We start from the raw sequence: 20,029 nt of genomic DNA on the forward strand, positions 1-20,029 counted from the left end.
AAAACATCTGGAATTCCTTCTAAGCTGGCACGTGTGAATCACCTCCACCTTGGTTCAGCTGCAAAGAGCTCTGCGTGAAGAGTTCCGAATCTCCCACTTGCTCAGTGGGGTACACCCAGAGCCATGCCGCCTCTTCTCTACTGACAACTCCACCGAGAGTGATCCTGACCCATCTGAGTCCTTTGCTTTTAGGGCACGGTGGGGTGGGGGGTGGGGGACATTATGTGCACTTAAGAGGATATTTTTTTAAAGTGCCACTTTGCAGGGAGATGGTCCTTTGTTTAGATCTGCTCTAGAAACAGGTTGGTATGAAAGGGACTCCATTTTCTTAAGTAAGGCTGTTTCATTGTAGGGAGTTGGTAAGTGAAGTTTTTCTTCCCTTTTGCTTGTGGGTGAGGCTAAAACGTCAGTAAACTTCCATTATGTTGAATTTGAAGAATGTTTCATTTACTTTGTTGTTATGGGAATATGTTGAAATGACTTCACACACACAAAAAAAAAAACCCACAAAAAAACAAAAAACAGGGCTTCCCTGGTGACGCAGTGGTTGACAGTCCGCCTGCCGATGCAGGGGACACGGGTTCGTGACCCGGTCCGGGAAGATCCCACATGCCGTGGTGCGGCTAGGCCCGTGAGCCATGGCCGCTGAGCCTGCGCATCCGGAGCCTGTGCTCCACAACGGGAGAGGCCACAGCAGTGAGAGGCCCACGTACCACAAAAACAAAAAACAATATTCAAATTCTGTAGGTTCTGGAAATAAAATAGAAAATATGCCTAAGTTTCTCTGGTTAATGATGATGATGATGATTATGGATTTTTAACTGACATATGGTATTTAGTAATTTTTTTAACACTTACCATATGCCAGGCACTGTACAAACTCTGAATTGCTTATCTAATTTAAGCCTATGAGACGGGCACTATTATTGTTCACATTTTACAAATAAGGAAACTAAGGCTTAGAGAAGTGCACTAACTTGTCTAAGATCACGCAGAAGTGCAGATCTTCATTCAAATCCAGACTTTGATTCCAGAGCTCATACCCTTAACCACTGATTGATACTGGCTTCTGTTACATTCTTCTTAATGTTATTAGATATTTCAATCAAATAGGAAAGTGAAATACTCCCAGGCACACACCACTCAAATAGATATTAACATTTTTCCTTGTTTAGTTCATACATATATTTTTAAAGAAATAAACATTTTAGGTGCAACCGAGATCCCCTGTTTACCCCTCTCCTATTGCATTCTTGTCTTTTTGTCCATTCTTCAGGTAACACTCATCCTGAAATTGGTATGTCTTCTTCCAGTCTAAGGTTTTGTACCTTTACCAGATGTGTTCACCTTCATAATTCTGTTTAAACAATAGTTTGTGCAACAGCCGTGTATGGTAGCTGTTATTGTCCTTATTTGACAGGTGAAAACACTGAGGCTTAAGTGACATGACCAAAGATCACGTTGCCCGGAGAGGGCAGAGAGAGGACTGGATTTCTAGGATGTGGATTCTTGTTTGATGTTCTGGGATGCTTTTAACCTCTCCTCCTTTTTCCCCTCCCCACGCAACTCCTGGGTGATTAGAGAATTTAGGTACATTTCATTTTGATATTTGGAATGTGGGAAAGGAGGACAGTTGGAGTTTATCATTTTCCATAAGAATGGTAAAAAAAAATTTCCTTTCCTCATATTCCCCAGGATGCACTTTGTGAGTTTTCTGTTTATAAAGTTTTCATGGATAGGGTTAGACAAAAAAAGCCTTTTCTATTACTTAACTGAAAGGGCATTAAGCCAGGGGATGCGTCCTGGGGTGTGGTAAATGCTGTGTTACCCTGAGCCTGGTTTTGATCATGGATTTTGCTATGTGTGCCAACTATTGTTATCTGCCCAGTCAGGTCTTGGAGTACAGCCAGATATAACTGGCCAGTGACCAGACTAGGGAGTGGACATCAGGGGTCATAGAGATCAGTGATTCAGCAGGGTTGGGGATATCAGAAAAAGTCCTAAGGACAGCTCTGATGCAGTGGATGCTTTATCATCATCCAGCAAGTGGAGATGGTGGTAAGCCTGTCTCGTCAAGGATCACTGGGGATTTATTTCTGAGAGCACCCAGCCCAATGTCATGTACACAGTAGGTGCACAGTCAGTGTTTGTTGAACTTAAACCTGGGAGCCAGAATGTATATGCTGGCGGTAAGCGTCAGTCGATTTCTTGCTCAGGAGTGAGTTGAAGTTTTGCAAATCAGGATACCGACAAGGGGTGGCAAGTCACTGATTCTCAAGGGTGAGAGAGGGCAATGTCACTGGAATTCAAGGGTCCCAGATGGAGCCCCTGTCGTGGAGAGCCAGATGTGGGCAGACTAGTGGTCACTTGGTTGTTTTCCTACTATCTGGTGGATTTTGGTGGCCTTGGCCAATAAGGTGGATTCAGGTCACTGCAGCCAAGAAACCCTTAACTGTATCTGTGCTTTAAGAGAGCATTATCTGTATCTGTGTTCATCGCATGGGGGACAATGTGGTGGAACAGCTTTGAGGGCTGGCTTTGAAGCCACAAAGACTTGCCCTTGAACCCTGGCATGTGATTTGGCCCAGTACCTCAACTGACTTGAATCTCAATTTCTTCATCTACAGAATGGGAATATTACTTAGCTCACAGTATGGATATGAGCACTGAATGAGAGAATACATGTACAACACTTAGCATATAGCTTTGTGTGCATTAAGATTCCCTGATCAATTAATGGTAGCTAGTAATGTTACAGAGATGCTCTTATATCTTGTTTGTTGAATGGGAAAGAACTGCAAATAAAGGAGGTTGTTCTAGTGCAGTACTAGAGTGTCACCTCCAGAGTCAGATGCTTGGGTTTAGGTCTTAACTGTATTACTCACTAGCTGTGTGACCATGAGCAAGTTGCTTAATCTCTCTGTGCCTCTCTATTTTCATTTGCAGAATTGAGGCAATAATAGTACCTACTTTATAGAATCATTGTGAAGATTAATTTATAATTTGAAAAAAACTTTACCAGAGTTCCTGGCACACAGCAAGCACTATTATTAATATAATATAAGCATTATTGTTCACAGTTAATTATTACAGATAGTTATAGGGAAAATTATTAGAGGAGTGTGAAAATAGAATATGTTCTTCGTGAAGTAGAAAGTTTTCCACCACTGGAAGTACTTATTGGGGTTGTAGTTTTGGGGATTCAGATGTTGGGAGGATGGAAGTATTAGGCAAATACCATGCTCCTTCTCCTATTAGACAGGAAGCACAGTATGATGGCTGTTTACGTTTAGATCCTGGCACTGTTACTTACTAGCTGTGTAACTGTGGTCAAGTTACTCAACTTCTCTGTGCCTCAGGTGGGCCACTCTTCTGTAAAATGGGATAATTGAATTTCCCGCCTCATGTGGTTGTTATGAAGATTAAAAGGCTTCATATATGAAGAGTGCTTAGAACGTTTTTTTATTCCAAACCTGAGATTCTTTCTCTCCAGCCTCCATTCCTTCCTTTCTCTCTCCTTCCTTTTCTCCTTCTCTCCTTCCTCTACCTTTCTGTCTTTCAAAATAGGAACCACTTTGGGCCCCTTTTGCTTTAGAACTTTCTTTATGACCTGGCCCTCAAGCTGGCTCATGACCGGGAGGGGTGACTTTGCATCTTAAGTTGTTTGTTTTGGAGCTTGCCCGTATGTCTGTTGAGAACATATTTCGACAACAATCTGTCAGCCCAGTAATGAGGGTTTGCTAATGAGGCGCCTGACAGACGCTTTTTATTTACAGAGATGACAAATGCCACTACTTGGCTGTGCTTGAATCATTTCAAAGGCCAGTAGGCTCATTATAGTCATCAATACTTGCTATACTGAGGTTCATTTTGTCCGAGAACTGTGTATAATTTGGATCTCTGTTAATTGAGTCATTTTTGATATTCCTGCAAAGGGAAGAATCTCTTAAAATTCCTGTCATTTTACCCATCCCTGAACTTACCTGTTTTGTAATGACTAACTTCTGCAAATCACATTTTAGACACAATTTGCTGTTGTTAGAACTGCGGCCATTATTTTAGGATGTTCGCCAAACTCCCTCAGACATTCTCAGTCTTTCTTTGTCCCTAAGGCAGAGGTTGAAAACATGCATATGAACACAGGAAGGACCCAGGCAGTTAATGGAAATAAGTGAGGGGCTAGGTAGAGGCTGGTGAGTTGGAGGCGCCTGCTTTGTCTGATGGGACCAGCTGCTTCTCACCACTAGCCAACTGCAACCATGCGGGAGCACTGGCCACCGTCTCTGGGCCTCCTGTTCTTTCAAAAGAAGGATGAAATTTGCATTTTTATGTGAAATCCCTGTATTTGTGGATGCTTTTTGGAGATGTTGGCAACTAATTCAAGAAACTGTTGCATCCTAGGGCTTTGATCTGTACCTAAGGTGTAAAGCACTTCTCAATAGTTTCTTTGCCAGTGAAAAACAAACAGCAACAACAAAACCCAGCAAGGAACTTGTACGAATAGATGAAAAACCTGTTTCTTTGTTTTCTCTTTGCAGACTGGTATAGGGGATACCTTCTAAAGCACAAAATGTTGCAGGTGAGGTCAATTTGTTTTTATTTGGGACAATATTGGATGTCTGTACATGACCCTGCCAGCCCCCTGGGCACTCATCTCCCACTGTTGCTCCTCTGCAGACTGATTCCATTCCTCCCTCCTTGTGTCCTGTGATTTCCTCGCTGTGCCTCAGTGCCTTCCCCTTTCACTCATTCTTTAAGGTCAACCTCCAGAGCTCTCTTCTCCCTGAAACTTTTCCTAATATGCCAGTCACATATGATTTTTCGAGTCCTGTGGAGTCGTGCATTTTTTATTTGAAATTTATCTCCTACTGCCTTTCTTTAGCATTGCTTGGGGCATTCATCATTTCCTCACCTATGTGTGCAACATGACTCAGAAGGGACAGGTCCAGTCTCCGCCCTCAGGGAGTTCCCCTGCCCCAGCCCCACAGCACACCGCCATCTCCATGGGAGCAAGCGCCTGCTTTGCTCATCTCTCGACATCTCACAGTGTCTAGCGCAGTGACCGGATGTCCCCAGTGTACACGCTGGCTGAATTTATGAAGGAATTTCCAAGTAGTTGATCAACTTCTCTTAACGGAGCTAAGCTTATAGAGCAAGGAAATAATAGATGCTTTTTCCTTCCTCCATCCTGAACAATAAAATAAATCCAGAGAGAAAGAGATCTCAAATCAAAGCAACCCATATGCAACCAGGGACACTGTTGCCTCAGGACCTGACCTTTCCTGACTGTGAAGGGTGGCTGCTGTCCCGGGCAGGAGAGGTGAGAGGCAGAACGCTATTCTCCCTTAGAGTGAGTCTTTCAGGCACTCCAGCCTTGCCCATCTGATAGGGTGAGTGTCCGCAATGGGGTTGGAGCATCCTTTGGAATCTAGGGCTACTGTGGGATCCTGAACAACTGATAAAGAACTGGAGAGGAACCAGACCTGAAAGAGTAGATTTGGCACCTACCACTTGTTCTCTTGGACTGAGATTATTCCTGTAAAGTTTTTACCAGCTAGCAGCTTTTGGAAAAATCATGAAGACCTGGGGTCAGTTTTTTTCTGTAGGGACAGGTCATGCTATCTCACCTTGTCTTATCTTATCCCCAACAGGGCATTTTTCCTAAATCCTTTATCCACATCAAAGAAGTGACAGTGGAGAAAAAAAGGTATTTGCCACCCTTCCCCACACTTGACCCTCCAGTGGCTCGTGGATGTCACTGTCCTGTCTGCTCTGAAAACCTGACTGGGCAGATGTGAAGGATGCCCAGCCGATCCGCCTTCCTTGTGCTGTTTATTTATCTTCTTTCCCTCACTGGATGGGAGACCCAATGCAGATTGATTCGTGTTCAGATCTGATTCTGAGGGGGTTTTAGTAAATTTGGAGAATCACACTTTTCACTGGCAGCTGCCTTTGAACTGAATTAAAGTAGATTACTCCTGAATAATGAGCTTGGAGGGCCCACCCGATGAAGGAGGACATTAAAAAGGAAGTCCCTTGCATCTGCATAATGTAATTGGTGTAGACATTAGAGGCGGTTTAGTCTCCTGCCAGGAAGGCCCCTCTCAGCAGCTGTAGCTTAATGCAAATTTGCCAACATCTTATCTTGTTAGCACCTGGGTCTCAATTTCACACCAGTTTCTCTCCCACCTTAAATAGAAATATCGAGAACATTATTCCTGCAGAAATTCCTCTGGCACAAGAAGTGACAACGACACTTTGGGAATGGGGCAGCATCTGGAAACAGCTCTACGTGGTAAGACTCAAAACCCTGCTCCCTGGGATGGAAGCTTCTTGCAGTTTTTGGCTTGGTTCAAATATGGAATTTAGCCTTGACATAGTATAGCAAACAGTATGAGGCTATCAAGGCCCAGAGAAGTTAGGTGACTTTCTCAAAGCCATACAGCGAGCTAGTGACAGAGCCATAGTGAATGGGCATCTGGTGTGATCCTTCTGTTTTTTTTAAACTACTGAAAAAGTCATCAAACTTGAGTATGCTTAAGAATCACCTCGAAAGCTATTAAAAATACAGCTTCCTTCAATGGGGCTCTGCATTTTAATAAACTTAGAGATTTTGATTTGGTGGTCTGCCGATAACACGTTGAGAAATACTGTTCTCGTATATTAATTAACTAATGACTGTTGTCCTCAGATCTATGAGGGAGCTTTGACCCTGGAAAACAAAGAGCGTGTTTTATACGAGTTTTCCCTGTATTGAAGTAAATCTAATTTAAAATCCTCCTTTGATGTTTCTAAAACTAATGAAAGTGAGCAGCTAAGAAAACCATTAAACTGAGAGTGAAAATGTCGACCAAGGCTCACTGCATATTTGTTACAGCATCGTGTACACCTGCTGTTGCACACGCTCTGTTTGTGGAGTCACATTTTATGGTCATAAATGTTGACTCCCATGTGGATATTTCATCATATATGGTAATGGGCATATTCAGTTACCATTCTATAAGTTTCCCAAAGGTTGTTAGGACAGTTTAGGGGGCAAACAGCAGACTTGAGGCTAAAGTGATTTATTATTTATTTCTACCACCCCTTTTACACATCACATACACAGGCACCGTGGAAGCTTGGCATTTTCCTTAAGAAATCTTTGAATTGCAAGTCCATCATGCCCTTTACCCTAGTAAAGTGATCCTTAAACCTCCAGTTTCATGATTCTTACCATATCTGCATACCACCCATGAAGTATTTACTTAAAACCTAAGTTGTCTCCCTTTTTAGTAAACTTAAATGACTTACATAAGGAACTTTACAACATACTGTGTCATTCCAACAATCCTCCAACTCTCCAACACCAACTGGATGCCCTATAATTCAATTCAATTCAGTTCTAACACTGACTCCCCAGAGTTTAAGGGCTCAGTTCTACACGACTGCCCTCTCTTCAGATGCCAGTTGCAAGTCCCAGGTCCCAGGCTCCCCACACATCTGTCCAACTTGGTACAAATTCGGGGACTCCCACAACACCCCTCCAACCTCACCTCAGGTTCCGTGTGTCCTTAGAACAACTCATAAAACTCAGGAAAGTACTACTTTTACAGTTTTATTATAAAGGATACAACTCAGGAACAGCCAATGGAAGAGAGACACAGAGGAAGGTACTGGGGTAGCGATGGGCACAGAGTTTCCGTGCCTTCCCCAGGGAAGGCGTGCCACCCTCCCAGCACATCAATATGTTTACCTTCTGGGAAGCTACTAGAACCTCGTTGTTCAAGAGTTTTTATCCGCATTTCATTACATAGGCATGATTAAATGATTGAATCAAGTTCCAACCCTTCTAACCTCCCTGGAGGTTGGGGGTTGGAGCTGGAAGTTCCAACCCTCTAACCACATGGTTGGTTCCTCTGACAGCCAGCCCCCATTCTTGAAGCTCTCTAGGACTCATCTCATTAGCACAGACTCAGGTCTGGTCAAAACAGGCTCGTTGTGAATAAGAAAAGACACATCTATCACTTAGAAAATTCCAAGCATTTTAAGAGCTCTGTGCCAGAAACTGGGGAGGAAGACCCAATAGGTATATATACTTTTATCACTTCACACGTGCTTCCCAAATGCACAGTCAAAAGCTCTTGGCACAGTGAGAACATTATTCAGATAAATACACGAAAACAAAACAATGTCATCGAGTAGTACCTGTCAAAAGCTCGGAGCCAAAGAACTTCTCTCTCTTTTTGTTAAAAAAAAAAAAGAAATTAACAAATGTGAGAGAGGGGTTAAAGTCATATTGCCATGAAACTGCAACTTTCTCTTGCCCTTAAACAGAAGGATGGGAAGAGACTAGAGGAGAATCACCATATGGGTCCCTAATATGTGTCTTTGTACCACCAAAACCATCTCATGTCCCTTGGGTTGTATGCATGTTACACTTGGGGGAACACTGCCCTAGAAACAGGCCTTCTGCACCAGAGCAGTGGCCCTGGTTCTCAGCCTTAAAGGGCCTGGCCTCTGAGACCTGCATTGCAGCAGATGTTCTTGGCATTCCTATTCAACATGTAACTTCTTGGATAAGAGTCAGAAATAACCCCTCTTTTTTTAAACCAGGAAGTGATTGGCATTATTACTTTTGCTTTTGAGAAACGCCTGTGGCCCTGGGGGAGGAAACATGTCAATGACTCAGACCACCACCCAATCCCTTCACAGCTGGGTAGGGGCCAAGAGAGGCACTCGAGCCATGGCCCCTGAACATGCATGCTTGCCTTTGGCCCAGTTTGCCAGATGGAGGCCCAAGACCTTCGGTGCAGGTGACTGCGATTGTTTCCTGTTTCTGCTCCTAGGCCAGCAGAAAGGAGCGGTTCCAACAGGTGCAGTCCATGATGTACGACCTGATGGACTGGCGGTCACAGCTCCTCTCAGGAACTTTGCCCAAGGACGAGCTGAAGGAACTGAAGCAGAAAGTCACATCCAGAATTGACTATGGCAACAAGTAACGTCTCTTTCCTCCAAAAAGATGTTTTCTTTCCCCACCCACCCCACTTCTTCCCTTTCTCCCTATGAGAAGCTAGGTTTCATTTTTAGATGCGAGTTTGCCACTTTCTATTTGGGAGAAGGCTGTTACCAACGACCGTGCTTGTGTGCCTTTGCTATCACCCTCGTGGGACCCAGGGACGTGCAAGCGGAGAGAGGCTTGCTTGTCCAGTGGTTATTAGCCGGCTAGAGATTCAGGACACTCATTTAACCTACTTCCAAGGGGCTGGGGAGCACAGTCATGCTGGTTCACTTTCGGCTTAGTTGTCATTTTATTCCTGCATTTACAAAGCTCTCTCTTAAGTCCCAATGTGAGACTTAATGTCCCTTCCTCGTCCTACATTAATCTAAGCCACGTGCCATCAGCTAACTCATATGCACAGTTGCAAAAGCATTTCCTCAAAGGGAAAGAAGCAGAAATTGGTTAGTTTGAATGCTGTGAAGTTAAGGAGAGTGTGAAACAATTTTTTGAGGCAGGACAATGCACTAATAATAATAGTAATGAAAATAACATTATAACTAACACTAACACCTAATCCAAGCTTATGCACCAGTCTTTAGCTTTGTGTTTCACATCCATTGTCTTATTTTTTTTTTTTAATTTTTATTTATTTTTTGGCTGTGTTGGGTCTTTGTTGCTGTGCGTGGCTTTCTCTAGTTGTGGTTTGTCGCGGTGTGCAGGCTTCTCATTGCGGTGGCTTCTCTTATTGTGGAGCACAGGCTCCAGGCGCACGGGTCTCAGTAGCTGTGACTCGCGGGCTCTAGAGCGCCGGCTCAGTAGTTGTGGTGTACGGGCTTAGTTGCTCCGCGGCATGTGAGATCTTCCCGGACCAGCACTCAAACCCGTGTCCCCTGTACTGGCAGGTGGATTCTTAACCACTGCACTACTATTAATTTTTATAACAACTCTATGAGGCATGCAGTTTTAGTATCCTCATTTTTTCAGATGAAGAAGCTGAGGCTCTTAAAGAGGTTAACTAACAGGTCCAAAGTCACATAGCTAGTAAATGGCAGAACCAGAATTTAGACCAGGCAATCTGACTCTAGAGCCCCTGGGCCTCACCGTTATATACTAGTTGGATAACATTTGAGAACTGTAAAGGCCCTCCCCGTCCTGATTATGTGAGTGCTCTCCAAACATCCTACTTACTTGTTTATTCATCCCAACAACAAACATGTATTAAGCGCTTATGATTGGCCTGATTTCCTGCTAGGGTTTTTGAGGCCACAGAAATAAAAGTTCCTGTACACTAAGGGACCACAGTCCAGTTAAGAGTGAGCTACAAGTAAACTATTGATATGTATTGTGGTAACTTTGATGGCTTAGGAGGCAAGAGCATTCTTAATTCAATTTGGAGAAGGAAGTCAAGGAAAGCTTCCTGGAGGAGGTGACCACAGTTAAATTTTGAAAGATAAAGAAGTGTTAAGTAGGTTTTTAAAAAAAAGGAGGCTGAGAGTGCATGAGAAAACATAGCATGTTCAGAAGACTGCAAAGTGGATCAGAAGCCTGGAACATAGGGCCTGAGTGGGAAATGGAAAGAGCCTATTAAGTGGGAATAAAAAAAGAAATTTTCCCAGCAGCCAGGCTTCCTTGCCTTTGTCACACGCACTAGGAAGATGATCCAAAGAGGAAAGCCAATGGGTCCAACTTATGGCTGATTCCCATCCCAGGGGCACGATCCCTCTGCTGGTTCCCCTGCTGGCAGCTGGCAGGCGAGTCCAAATCTGCTTATTGTGCTCATCATCCCAAAGTGACAGGAAGGGTTTGCTCTGCAGCTGTTGCTGCCATTGGTACAGTGATATCTTTAGCTGAGCATGGTTGCAGCTGGGACGTGGGAACTGAGGACGTTTTGCTGCTTCGCAGTAATGGCGTCTGTGACCTTCAGATGTTTCCTCATGGGGGCTTCTGACAATAAGGACCAAGGATGGAAAAAATGGTCACCACTCTTAGGAAGCCTTCCCTGATTTTCCTCCACCCCCCCTGGCTGGGTTAGGCACTCTTGCAGGCCCTTAGCACCCTGACCAGTAATTACCTCCTTACCGGCCTGTCTCCCATGCTGTTTTGGGAGCTCCTCTAAGGCAGATGCATTTCTATGTGCTGGGCATAGGATCTGCATGCAGTAGGTGAATGGTGGTGAAAGGAGAAAGAGGATCCTCCCTAAAACAGCCTCCCTCCACAGCATCGCCTGGATCAGCACCGTGCTTTCAGTTTCCGTCAGTTGCCTTTGGGGAAGTGAGAGACATCCTCGGAGACAGAGGCCCTGAGCTAAGGGGCCCCTTGTTTCTTGCTTCACTTCCCTGATGACTTCAGCTGGAAGTGAGAGAGATTTGTGCACCTTAAATTAATATAGGCCTGGTGTCTTGGGGGTTCAGAGCTCTGATATGGGATAGGCAGCTTCCTGAAAACCAGAAGGCCAGATTTCAGGTCAGCGTGTCAGGAACAGCAAGAGGACCATCAGCCTCAGGCTGTGAGAGTCAGGGAAGCAGGACTCTGAGTCTTGGAGGACTGGTCAGAATCAGCCTGTTTCTTCCCCCAGAAATTCCATTCCTTCCTTCAGCCATCAAACTTTTGTCGAGCACCCGAGAGGCCCTCAAGACACAGACATTTACAAAATACAGCCTCTCTATGCAACAACAACAAAAGGCAAGCAAAGAGAACTAATAATAACTTTCTGAGTGCTTACTGTCTGCCAGGTACAGTTTTAAGCACTTTCCATGCATTAACTCGGTTAAGTCTCGCGACAACTCTGTGAGGCAGGTACTATTATCATCCCTATTTCTTAGATGAGGAAATGGAGGCTCACAGGCTGATTAGGTCATTTTGCCCAAGATGCACTGGAATTTGAACCAGGTAGCTTGGCTCCAGAGTTCAAGCACTTAACCACTGCATTCTACTGCCTCCTGTGGACTATGAGGATTAGTAAGAGAAAGAGAAGTAAGCAGACAGTTGAGTAAGAAGTCACGCGTTTCATGAGAGGAGGAAGCGTGAACAAGAGGGTGGGAGGAGACAGGGCAGGGTGTGACACCTGACCTGCATCACACAACACTGGCAGGAATTATTAGGTGAAGAAATTTAGAGAAAGAGAGAGAAGTTGAGAGGAGCTGAGAGATGAGCATGAATATGGAGAGGAAGGTAGACAGGGGCTGGAATCTCGAGGGCATGAATACCAGGTGGAAAAGTTCAGATTTGTCCAGAGAGCGATGGGGAGCCACAGAAAAAGCCATTTCTGTTTTCTTCACCTTAAAAATTTTTATTTTTTTGAAAAAGGCATACAGTGAGGACTTCCTCCCCTGCCCTCGTCTTGGGTTCATTTTATCACTTTCTTGAACAGAGAGAGCAGTGGGGCTACCTTCTAAGGAGAAACTGTCAAAATGCTCAGTTCTCCAAAATGAATGGTTTGCTGTCCTATTGGGAAGAAGCCTCTCCTGATCTTGGGTCATGGGAATCCCATCAATCCTGCCCCTTGTCTACTAAAGCTTCCAAGTTTCAAATGAAACTGGTAATGGACAAGCTCTTTGGTGTCCAAGGAGTGAGGAACCCTCAAATGATTCCTTCAAATCTCAAGACAGCTGGACCCGGGAGAATGTTTTATTCATACATTTTAGAACCGAATCCACTTTGATAAATTTCGAAGAGAAAGGAGCTAGAGAGATGTCGGCATTAAATTACGTATTGGCTGTGCTTCGTCTTTTCCCAGGTCGTGAGAGCCTCTGCTCAGCATTAGTTGAATACATTTCTTCCCCCTTAGCATTGCCCGTTCAGCAGCATGGCTGTGCAACATTATGAGTCATATCTAGTTGGAAGTTAATTTCCTAATGAATGTGGACAAATGGGTGAACTTTGGCTCCCTTCTGTTTGCATTTGGATGACATGAGAGATGTGCCTCTTAATCCAGTTGACAAATAAGAGATGAAAACGTAGTCTCCTTCATCTGTCCTTGCTGCCCTGACCCTGTCTGGTGCTTGGCGGTACTGGTGCCTAAGCAGGACCACCGTTGTTCCTCTCAGAGTCTCCATCAGCCCACCGCCCCCTCCCCTCTTTGTATGGACAACTGAGGTCCTCCATGTCAACATCAGATGCAAAAGCAGCTTCAGGTTAGGACCTGTGCAAACATAACCCCTGTCCACAAACCCAGTGCTGCCTCTAAGAGCCTCCTGTCTTGAAAGTATACCATAAAGGTTAAGAGTGCAGACTAGGATGCCATATTACTTTTTACTAGCTATGTGACCTGGAGTAAATTATCCTCAGTCTTTTCTTCATCTGTAAAATGCAGGTATTAATAGTACTTCCCTCACAGCGTTGTTACAAGAGTTAAATGCCTTAATATGTGTGAAGAATTTAAGGTACCGCTTATCGCAAGTGCTGTGTGACTATTTTGCTGTTACTAGTATCATTGATGCCAATCAGAATGGCAGATGCAGTTGAAACAAATCAATCCCAAACAGGGAAAATCTTGTGACCTGGAAGTCACAGAGCTAAAGAGCACACGGTGGGTAACAATGGATATATGTGAGATTTCTCCCCCAACGACTATTTTCAAGGTACCATTGAATAAGCGATACATGAATACCTTCTCTGCATATGTATTATATATCATACTATATTATGTTATGTTATATAAACATTAAATAGAGATAAGGCAAAATTCTCCCTTGGCCCCTCCACCCCTCCTAGTCCCAGTGCCCTGCCTCTCCTCACAGGCACGCATGTTGGTAGTTTGGTGCATTTTGTCCATACCTTTCTCTCTGTACATGCACCCAGGTAACATACCTGCCTTGGTTTCTTTGTTTGCTTGTTTTTTACTTAAAACACACTGTATGCATCTTTCCATGCTTGATTTTTTTCTTCACTAATACATATCATTAAACATATCAAAACTATATCATATTTTTAAAACCCAACTACATAGAATTCCATTACAGATGACAGTTTGTCATTCCCCCTTTGACTGACATTTTAGTGTTTTTCAACACTTTGCTGATGCAACACACATCCTTGTTCATTGTTTTTCTAAGTTCAGTATCACAGGAAATACACATTAAAATTTTCTTAGTACACACTACCACAGTACCTCCCAGAAAGGCTGAGCTATATCAGTGTGACTCCCAGCTGTGTGCAAGGCTGTCTGTATAGAGCTGTGCTATGGGAGCCTATGATCCTTAGAAATCAGGTGAGCTTTCTGGTAGAAACTTCTCACCAACATTCTACAGGCTTCAACCTCCCTTGATTTATCATCTCACATTTTTGCTTTTCAGAATCCTTGAGCTTGATCTGATTGTCAGAGATGAAGATGGAAATATCTTGGACCCTGATAATACCAGTGTCATCAGCTTGTTCCATGCACACGAAGAAGCGACTGATAAAATCACAGAGCGTATCAAGGAAGAGATGGTGAGCTTTGTGAACTAGGCTTGGCCAAGCGAAGCAGGCTTTAGCACGTCATAAGCTTAAAATAATAAGCTCATTAACCAGACTGTATATTATTCAAAGGGACATCTGTCCTATGACCTGAGATCATCAGTAACCACATGCATTTTATTGTGTTTTTTTTTTTTTTTTTTTTTTTTTTTTTTGGGTACGCGGGCCTCTCACTGCTGTGGCCTGTCCTGTTGCGGAGCACAGGCTCTGGACGCACAGGTCCAGTGGCCATGGCTCACGGGCCCAGCCGCTCCGCGGCATGTGGGATCTTCCCGGACCGGGGCACGAACCCGTGTCCCCTGCATCGGCAGGCGGACTCTCAACCACTGTGCCACCGGGGAAGCCCCTATTGTGTTTTTGTACTTGGATCTTGATTCATTCCACAACCAGCCCCCAGGTGGTTTAATGCCAGGCAAGTTTCCTGTTCTCACGGACCTTTTATATTCCAGAGAGGAAAAAAGAAGAAATGTTAAAAATGTAAATAATTCCAGATGGCGATAAGTTTCTAAAAGGCAATCAATTAGTGTTATGTGAATCGGAGTGAATCAGGAGCTATTTTAAAAGGTACCATCAGGAAAGGCCCCTCCCAGGAGGGACATCTGAGATGACACTTGTATAATGTGAAGGCAGCAGGCCTGGGAAGATCTGGGGACAAGATGTTCAGTGCAGGGGGATCAGCAAGTGCAAAGGCCCCGAGATAGGACTGAGTTTTGAATGTTCAAGGAGTAGGAAGGTCAGTATGGATGGGCCATAATGAACAGTGGAAGAGTGAAGGCAATGCTTTGGAGAGGTAGGTAGCAGGAGCCAGTTCTCATAGGACCTAACGGTCATAGGGAAGAGCTAAAATATTATTCCAGCTGTGGTAAGAAGCCAATAAAAGATTCCAAGGAAACAATCTTTACAAGGTTAACATAATCTGATTTATATTTTTGAAAAGTATTTTATCCACTGTGTATTGTTTGAAAGCAACTTTATTTTTAGCTCTACTGAGATATAATTTTCATACAATAAAATTAATTCATTTAAAATTACAGTCTAATGGATCTTATTAATACATAGTGTTGGGCAGACTCTACCGCAATCAAGGTATAGAATAGCTCCATGATCCTAAAAGTTTCTTTGAGTTCCTTTGCAGTCAACCCCCTTCCCCAGTCCCAAGCCCCAGGCAACCCCTTTTGTGACTATATTTTGTCTTTTCTAGAATTTAATAAAAATGGAATCATATGTCTTTTTTTATAAATTTATTTATTTATTTAATATATATTTTTTATTTTTCGCTGTATTGGGTCTTCGTTGCTGCATGTGGGCTTTCTCTATTTCCGGCGAGTGGGGGCTATTCTTCGATGGGGTGTGCGGGCTTCCCATTGCGGTGGCTTCTCTTGTTGTGGAGCACGGGCTCTAGGCGCGTGGGCTTCAGTAGTTGTGACACGTGGGCTCAGTAGTTGTGGTGCACGGGCTTAGTTGCTCTGTGGCATGTGGGTTTTTCCTGGACCAGGGCTTGAACCTGCATCCCCTGCATTGGCAGGTGATTCTTAGCTGCTGCACCACCAGGGAAGTCCCATATGGTTTTTGTGTTTGACTTCTTTTACTCAGCATGCTATTTTTGAAGTTCGTGTTGTTGTATGTATTAATGTTTTTTCCTTTTCATTGCTGAGTTGCTATACCATTGACCAGTTGCCAATGGTATATATCATTGATCAGTTGTTGAATATGTGGGTTGTTTCTAATTCAGGGCTATTATAACTAATAACACTATGAACATTTTCATATAAATCTTTGTGTGGGCATATGATTTTATTCTTTCTGGATAATAATCGTTGGAGCATATGATAAGTACATATTTAACTTTTTCAGGTACCAACATACTATTTCCCAAAAGGCCTGTACAATTTTGCATTCCCATCAGCAATCTATGGGAGTGCCAGTTCCTCTACATTCTTGTTAGCACTTGATATTGTCAGTCTTTTAACTTTAGCCATTCTAGTGGTTGTGTAGTGGTATCTCACTGTTGTTTTGAATGTCCCTGAATGACTAGTGATTTTGAGCATCTCTTCATGTGCTTTCTGGCCTAATTTACCATTTGTATCTTTTTTTTGTGAAGTGTCTGTTCAGATACCTTGCCCATTTTCATTGGGTTGATTTTCTTGACATTGAGTTGTAAGAATTCTTTGTATATTCTGGATACAAATTCTTTATCAGATACATGTTTTGCAAATAAATTTTCTCCCGGTGTGTACCTGGACTTTCAGTTTCTTAAATGTGTCTTTCAAAAAGCAAAATTTTCAGTTTTGATAAAGTCTGTTTAAGCATTTTTTTTCTTTTATAGTTTGTGCTTTTTATGACACTAAACTTTATGTGGAAGTCTGGGTCATTTGTGGTATTTCCCAGGATCAAGGCCAAGAGAGTCAAAGTGACTTGGTTCAGACAACAGGAACTTTTGGTGGAAGGCCTGGATATAATGCTGAAATCTTTAGGCTTGAAACTTACATGATTCTTAATATTCAGGGCCATCTTTCTGTTGTTCTAAGTGGTGCTGGGCTAATTTTCTCCATTTTCCTCCCTTTTCCTTCCACCTCTCAGTCAAAAGATCAGCCTGATTATGGAATGTATTCCCGGATCTCCTCATCCCCTACCCACAGCCTCTATGTCTTTGTGAGAAACTTTGTGTGCAGAATTGGGGAAGACGCTGAGCTTTTCATGTCCCTCTATGACCCCAACAAGCAAATGGTCATAAGGTAAGTGTTCAACATTGCCTGACTTCTCTGTATTCGGGAGGTTGGAGTCGGCAGAGCTCAGACTGCCTTTTCCTTCCGCCATCACTTGTGGAGAAATTCCCACCCAGTAGAGAAACAGTCTAGCTGAGAATGTGGAAATAACTTCTTTTAGGGTGTGGGAGTCAGGTGGAAATGTTACTTTCACCACTTTTTTTTTTTTCCCAGAGTAGGGTTATGGTTACACCGTAGGGTTTTGTAAACAGTTCTTTGATTACTGGAAAACAACCAGAAATAACAAGATTCAGACAGGTAGCACTGAATAGAATAAAAATACCTATTTTAAAAGGAGAGTTAAGAAATGAATAGTGAAAATGCCCTGTCCTCAATGGCAGTAGCAGGCTAAGAGTGTGGGCTCTGGAATCTGTGTGGGTTCACATCGTGCCCCCACCATTTACTCTTTCTTAACCTTGGGCACGTTGTTAATCTTTCTTAAGCCTGAGTTTCCCATTTGCAAAATGTAGATGTCAACCTCACGGGGTCATTTCTTTTAGTTAGACTTTAATAAGTAAAAGCACAGGAAGCACAGGGCCTGGCACATGGTGCTCCAAGTGGCAGTGGTTATCATTGTTACTACCTTAATTAATTGTTCTTGGAAATGGAAAAAGTAAGGGAACTTCCAGGTACCTCAGCTCGAAGAAGGGAAAACACGTTTGGGAATCTCCAGAGGAAAGACTTTGATGTACTTCTGGCCCCCACCACCAGCCCTGGCGTCTGCTTATGGCTCAGTCCATCCTTCCTCCCAGGTGACCACTGCCTGTCCCCTCCAGTGGGGTTCTGAGCCAACACGTGGTCCTGTATTTGAGATCCCAGTTAACGCAGTACAGTGGAGCTGGAGCATGATCCTTCTGCTTCTATGGAGAAAATGATATCTTCTTACCTTGGTTGTGTTGATGATTAAAGGAGATAACATATAGTTCCTACTGAATTATAAAATTCACTTTAGAAAATAATGGCTCTCATGGAGACATTTAGTAAACATAGAGGGGCTGTCCATCTAAGAAGACGGAACTGAGGTCTGTATATGATCTCACATAATCGTCATTACTCCCTGTGATTTGGGTGAGAAAATGAGGCTCAGAGAGGTCAGGTGACTTGCTCAAAGGCACATATATTTATAAATGGCGGAACTGAGCTGTTCACCCAAGTCCATCTGACTCCGAAGATAAGCTAGTTTCCAGTTTTAGTCTGTCACCAAGGAAAGAGTTGTATCAAATATCCTCAGTGGTTCTCACCAGGGTCTTAGCACTGTTGCGGTGGAAAGCTATTCTTTATAGCAAACTTAAATCCCTAATTTAAAGAATGAGCCCAGCTCATCTGGCTAGGCCTCAGCAGACACTGTGAACAAGTGTACCTGCTCCCTTAGAACCCACTTTGAGATGGTCTGCGTGTCATAGGCCCCTTGCTGTTCCCTGTCAGCTGCTCCAAGGCACCTGTGACAAAGATCCCAAAAGCACTCCCTGCCTCTCAGAAAACACAAAGATTCCTCATGGCTGAATTGACAAGGGTGCCTGGCCTGCTGGCTCATCTAAGTGATGGATGGCCTGAACCAGCCCTGTGGAGGGAGGCAGTGGATCAGTGAGGTGGCAGCTCTGTTCCCCGATGCGCCACACCGAATGATGCGCTCGATGGGGCATGCCTGAGTGATGCCTCTGAGAGTGCCAGAGACACTCTCCTGAGGGAAGCCCTCGGGAGAGTGAGGGCTGAGGAGGAAGGGGACAAAGGGGCAGAACCCTGCCCCCTCCCCCGCCCCAAGGATAAAAAAAAAGTAGAAAACAAAGAAAGAAGAGAAGAGGCATGATACAGGAAAGGGGCAGGGGAACGTGGAAGCACTCCCCCAAGTCGGTCTGACTCTGGGTAGCTGTTCTCTCCCTAAGAAACCAAATTTCTCCATTCCTGCCTTCCCTAGCCAGCGTGTGCATACAGTGAGCCACAGGCAAGTTAGGGCATCCTCAGTGTGGCCCAGACGTGAGCTGGGGAGAATTTGGCTGGGACCAACCTTTCAGTATTGGGATGTATGATGGTCCGATTCCAATGGAGCCTGCAGAGATTTGGTTTGGGAAAGTTAAGATAAATTTTGGTAGTATGAAAAAGAAAGCAGTTCAGGCATCAGGCCAGTGGCAAGGCTAATTTCCAAAAGGAGCTCAAGAAAGAGTTGGAATGGTTCTCCCTCTTCCCCTGAGGAGGGTGTCATGTGGAAGAGGTCTTACCTGTCTGGGTGCCAGTAGGCCTTCAGATTTACCACCCAGGTCTTCCTGGGCAAAGATGGATGGGGCCAGCTCAGCCCTCTAATTGCTTTTCTGATTTATGATTCTCTTTCCCCTAGAAGAAAATTGCTGGTGCCTAGAGTTTAGACCTAGCAGGCTAGTTCTCTACTGGACATGCCACATGTGATTAAAGGTCCTGGGAAATACCCAGGTATTTCACTATGACAGTCCAGAAATAACCAATGGAAAATAATTAAAACAATTTGGGGGGGGGATGGAGCCTTGGAGACTTCTTGGTTATTTTGCTGAAAATTCCACTAAAAATTTTAGATCTTACTAAAAAAAAAAAAAGGTACATTTAACTTGATTAAATTTTAACCATTGGTTAATCTGGGACAGTTTTCTTTTTGTTGTAAGTTCTATTTCCCCCTTGAACCTTGCTCAGACTGCTCTTAATAGTCTTCTAGGGGTGAGTGGAGAGAAAAAAACAAGGCATCAGAGAGAACAAACCTCTAAAAAGAAGGCACTTTGCTGAATTCTCTTATTATGCCTTTTTTGGGCTGACTTGGTTTTTGAGTTTTATTTTGTTTGTATCCTGATTCAAGATAACGGGC

At 43.7% G+C, this 20,029-nt stretch overlaps 1 protein-coding gene across 2 annotated transcripts in view; it reads left to right on the forward strand.

Annotated features, from left to right (window-relative positions):
- Window positions 1–20,029, forward strand: part of DOCK2 (dedicator of cytokinesis 2) — a 409,609-nt gene that overhangs the window by 26,505 nt on the left and 363,075 nt on the right. For both annotated transcript variants that reach the window (XM_019945662.2, XM_033853554.2), the window contains exons 3-8: window positions 4,539–4,579; window positions 5,652–5,707; window positions 6,199–6,295; window positions 8,829–8,977; window positions 14,275–14,410; window positions 17,018–17,172. In XM_019945662.2, coding sequence (XP_019801221.1) covers window positions 4,539–4,579; window positions 5,652–5,707; window positions 6,199–6,295; window positions 8,829–8,977; window positions 14,275–14,410; window positions 17,018–17,172 — 634 coding nt within the window. The remainder of the gene's footprint in view (window positions 1–4,538; window positions 4,580–5,651; window positions 5,708–6,198; window positions 6,296–8,828; window positions 8,978–14,274; window positions 14,411–17,017; window positions 17,173–20,029) is intronic.

Source organism: Tursiops truncatus, chromosome 3, assembly GCF_011762595.2.
Source record: "Tursiops truncatus isolate mTurTru1 chromosome 3, mTurTru1.mat.Y, whole genome shotgun sequence".
NCBI lineage: Eukaryota > Metazoa > Chordata > Mammalia > Artiodactyla > Delphinidae > Tursiops > Tursiops truncatus.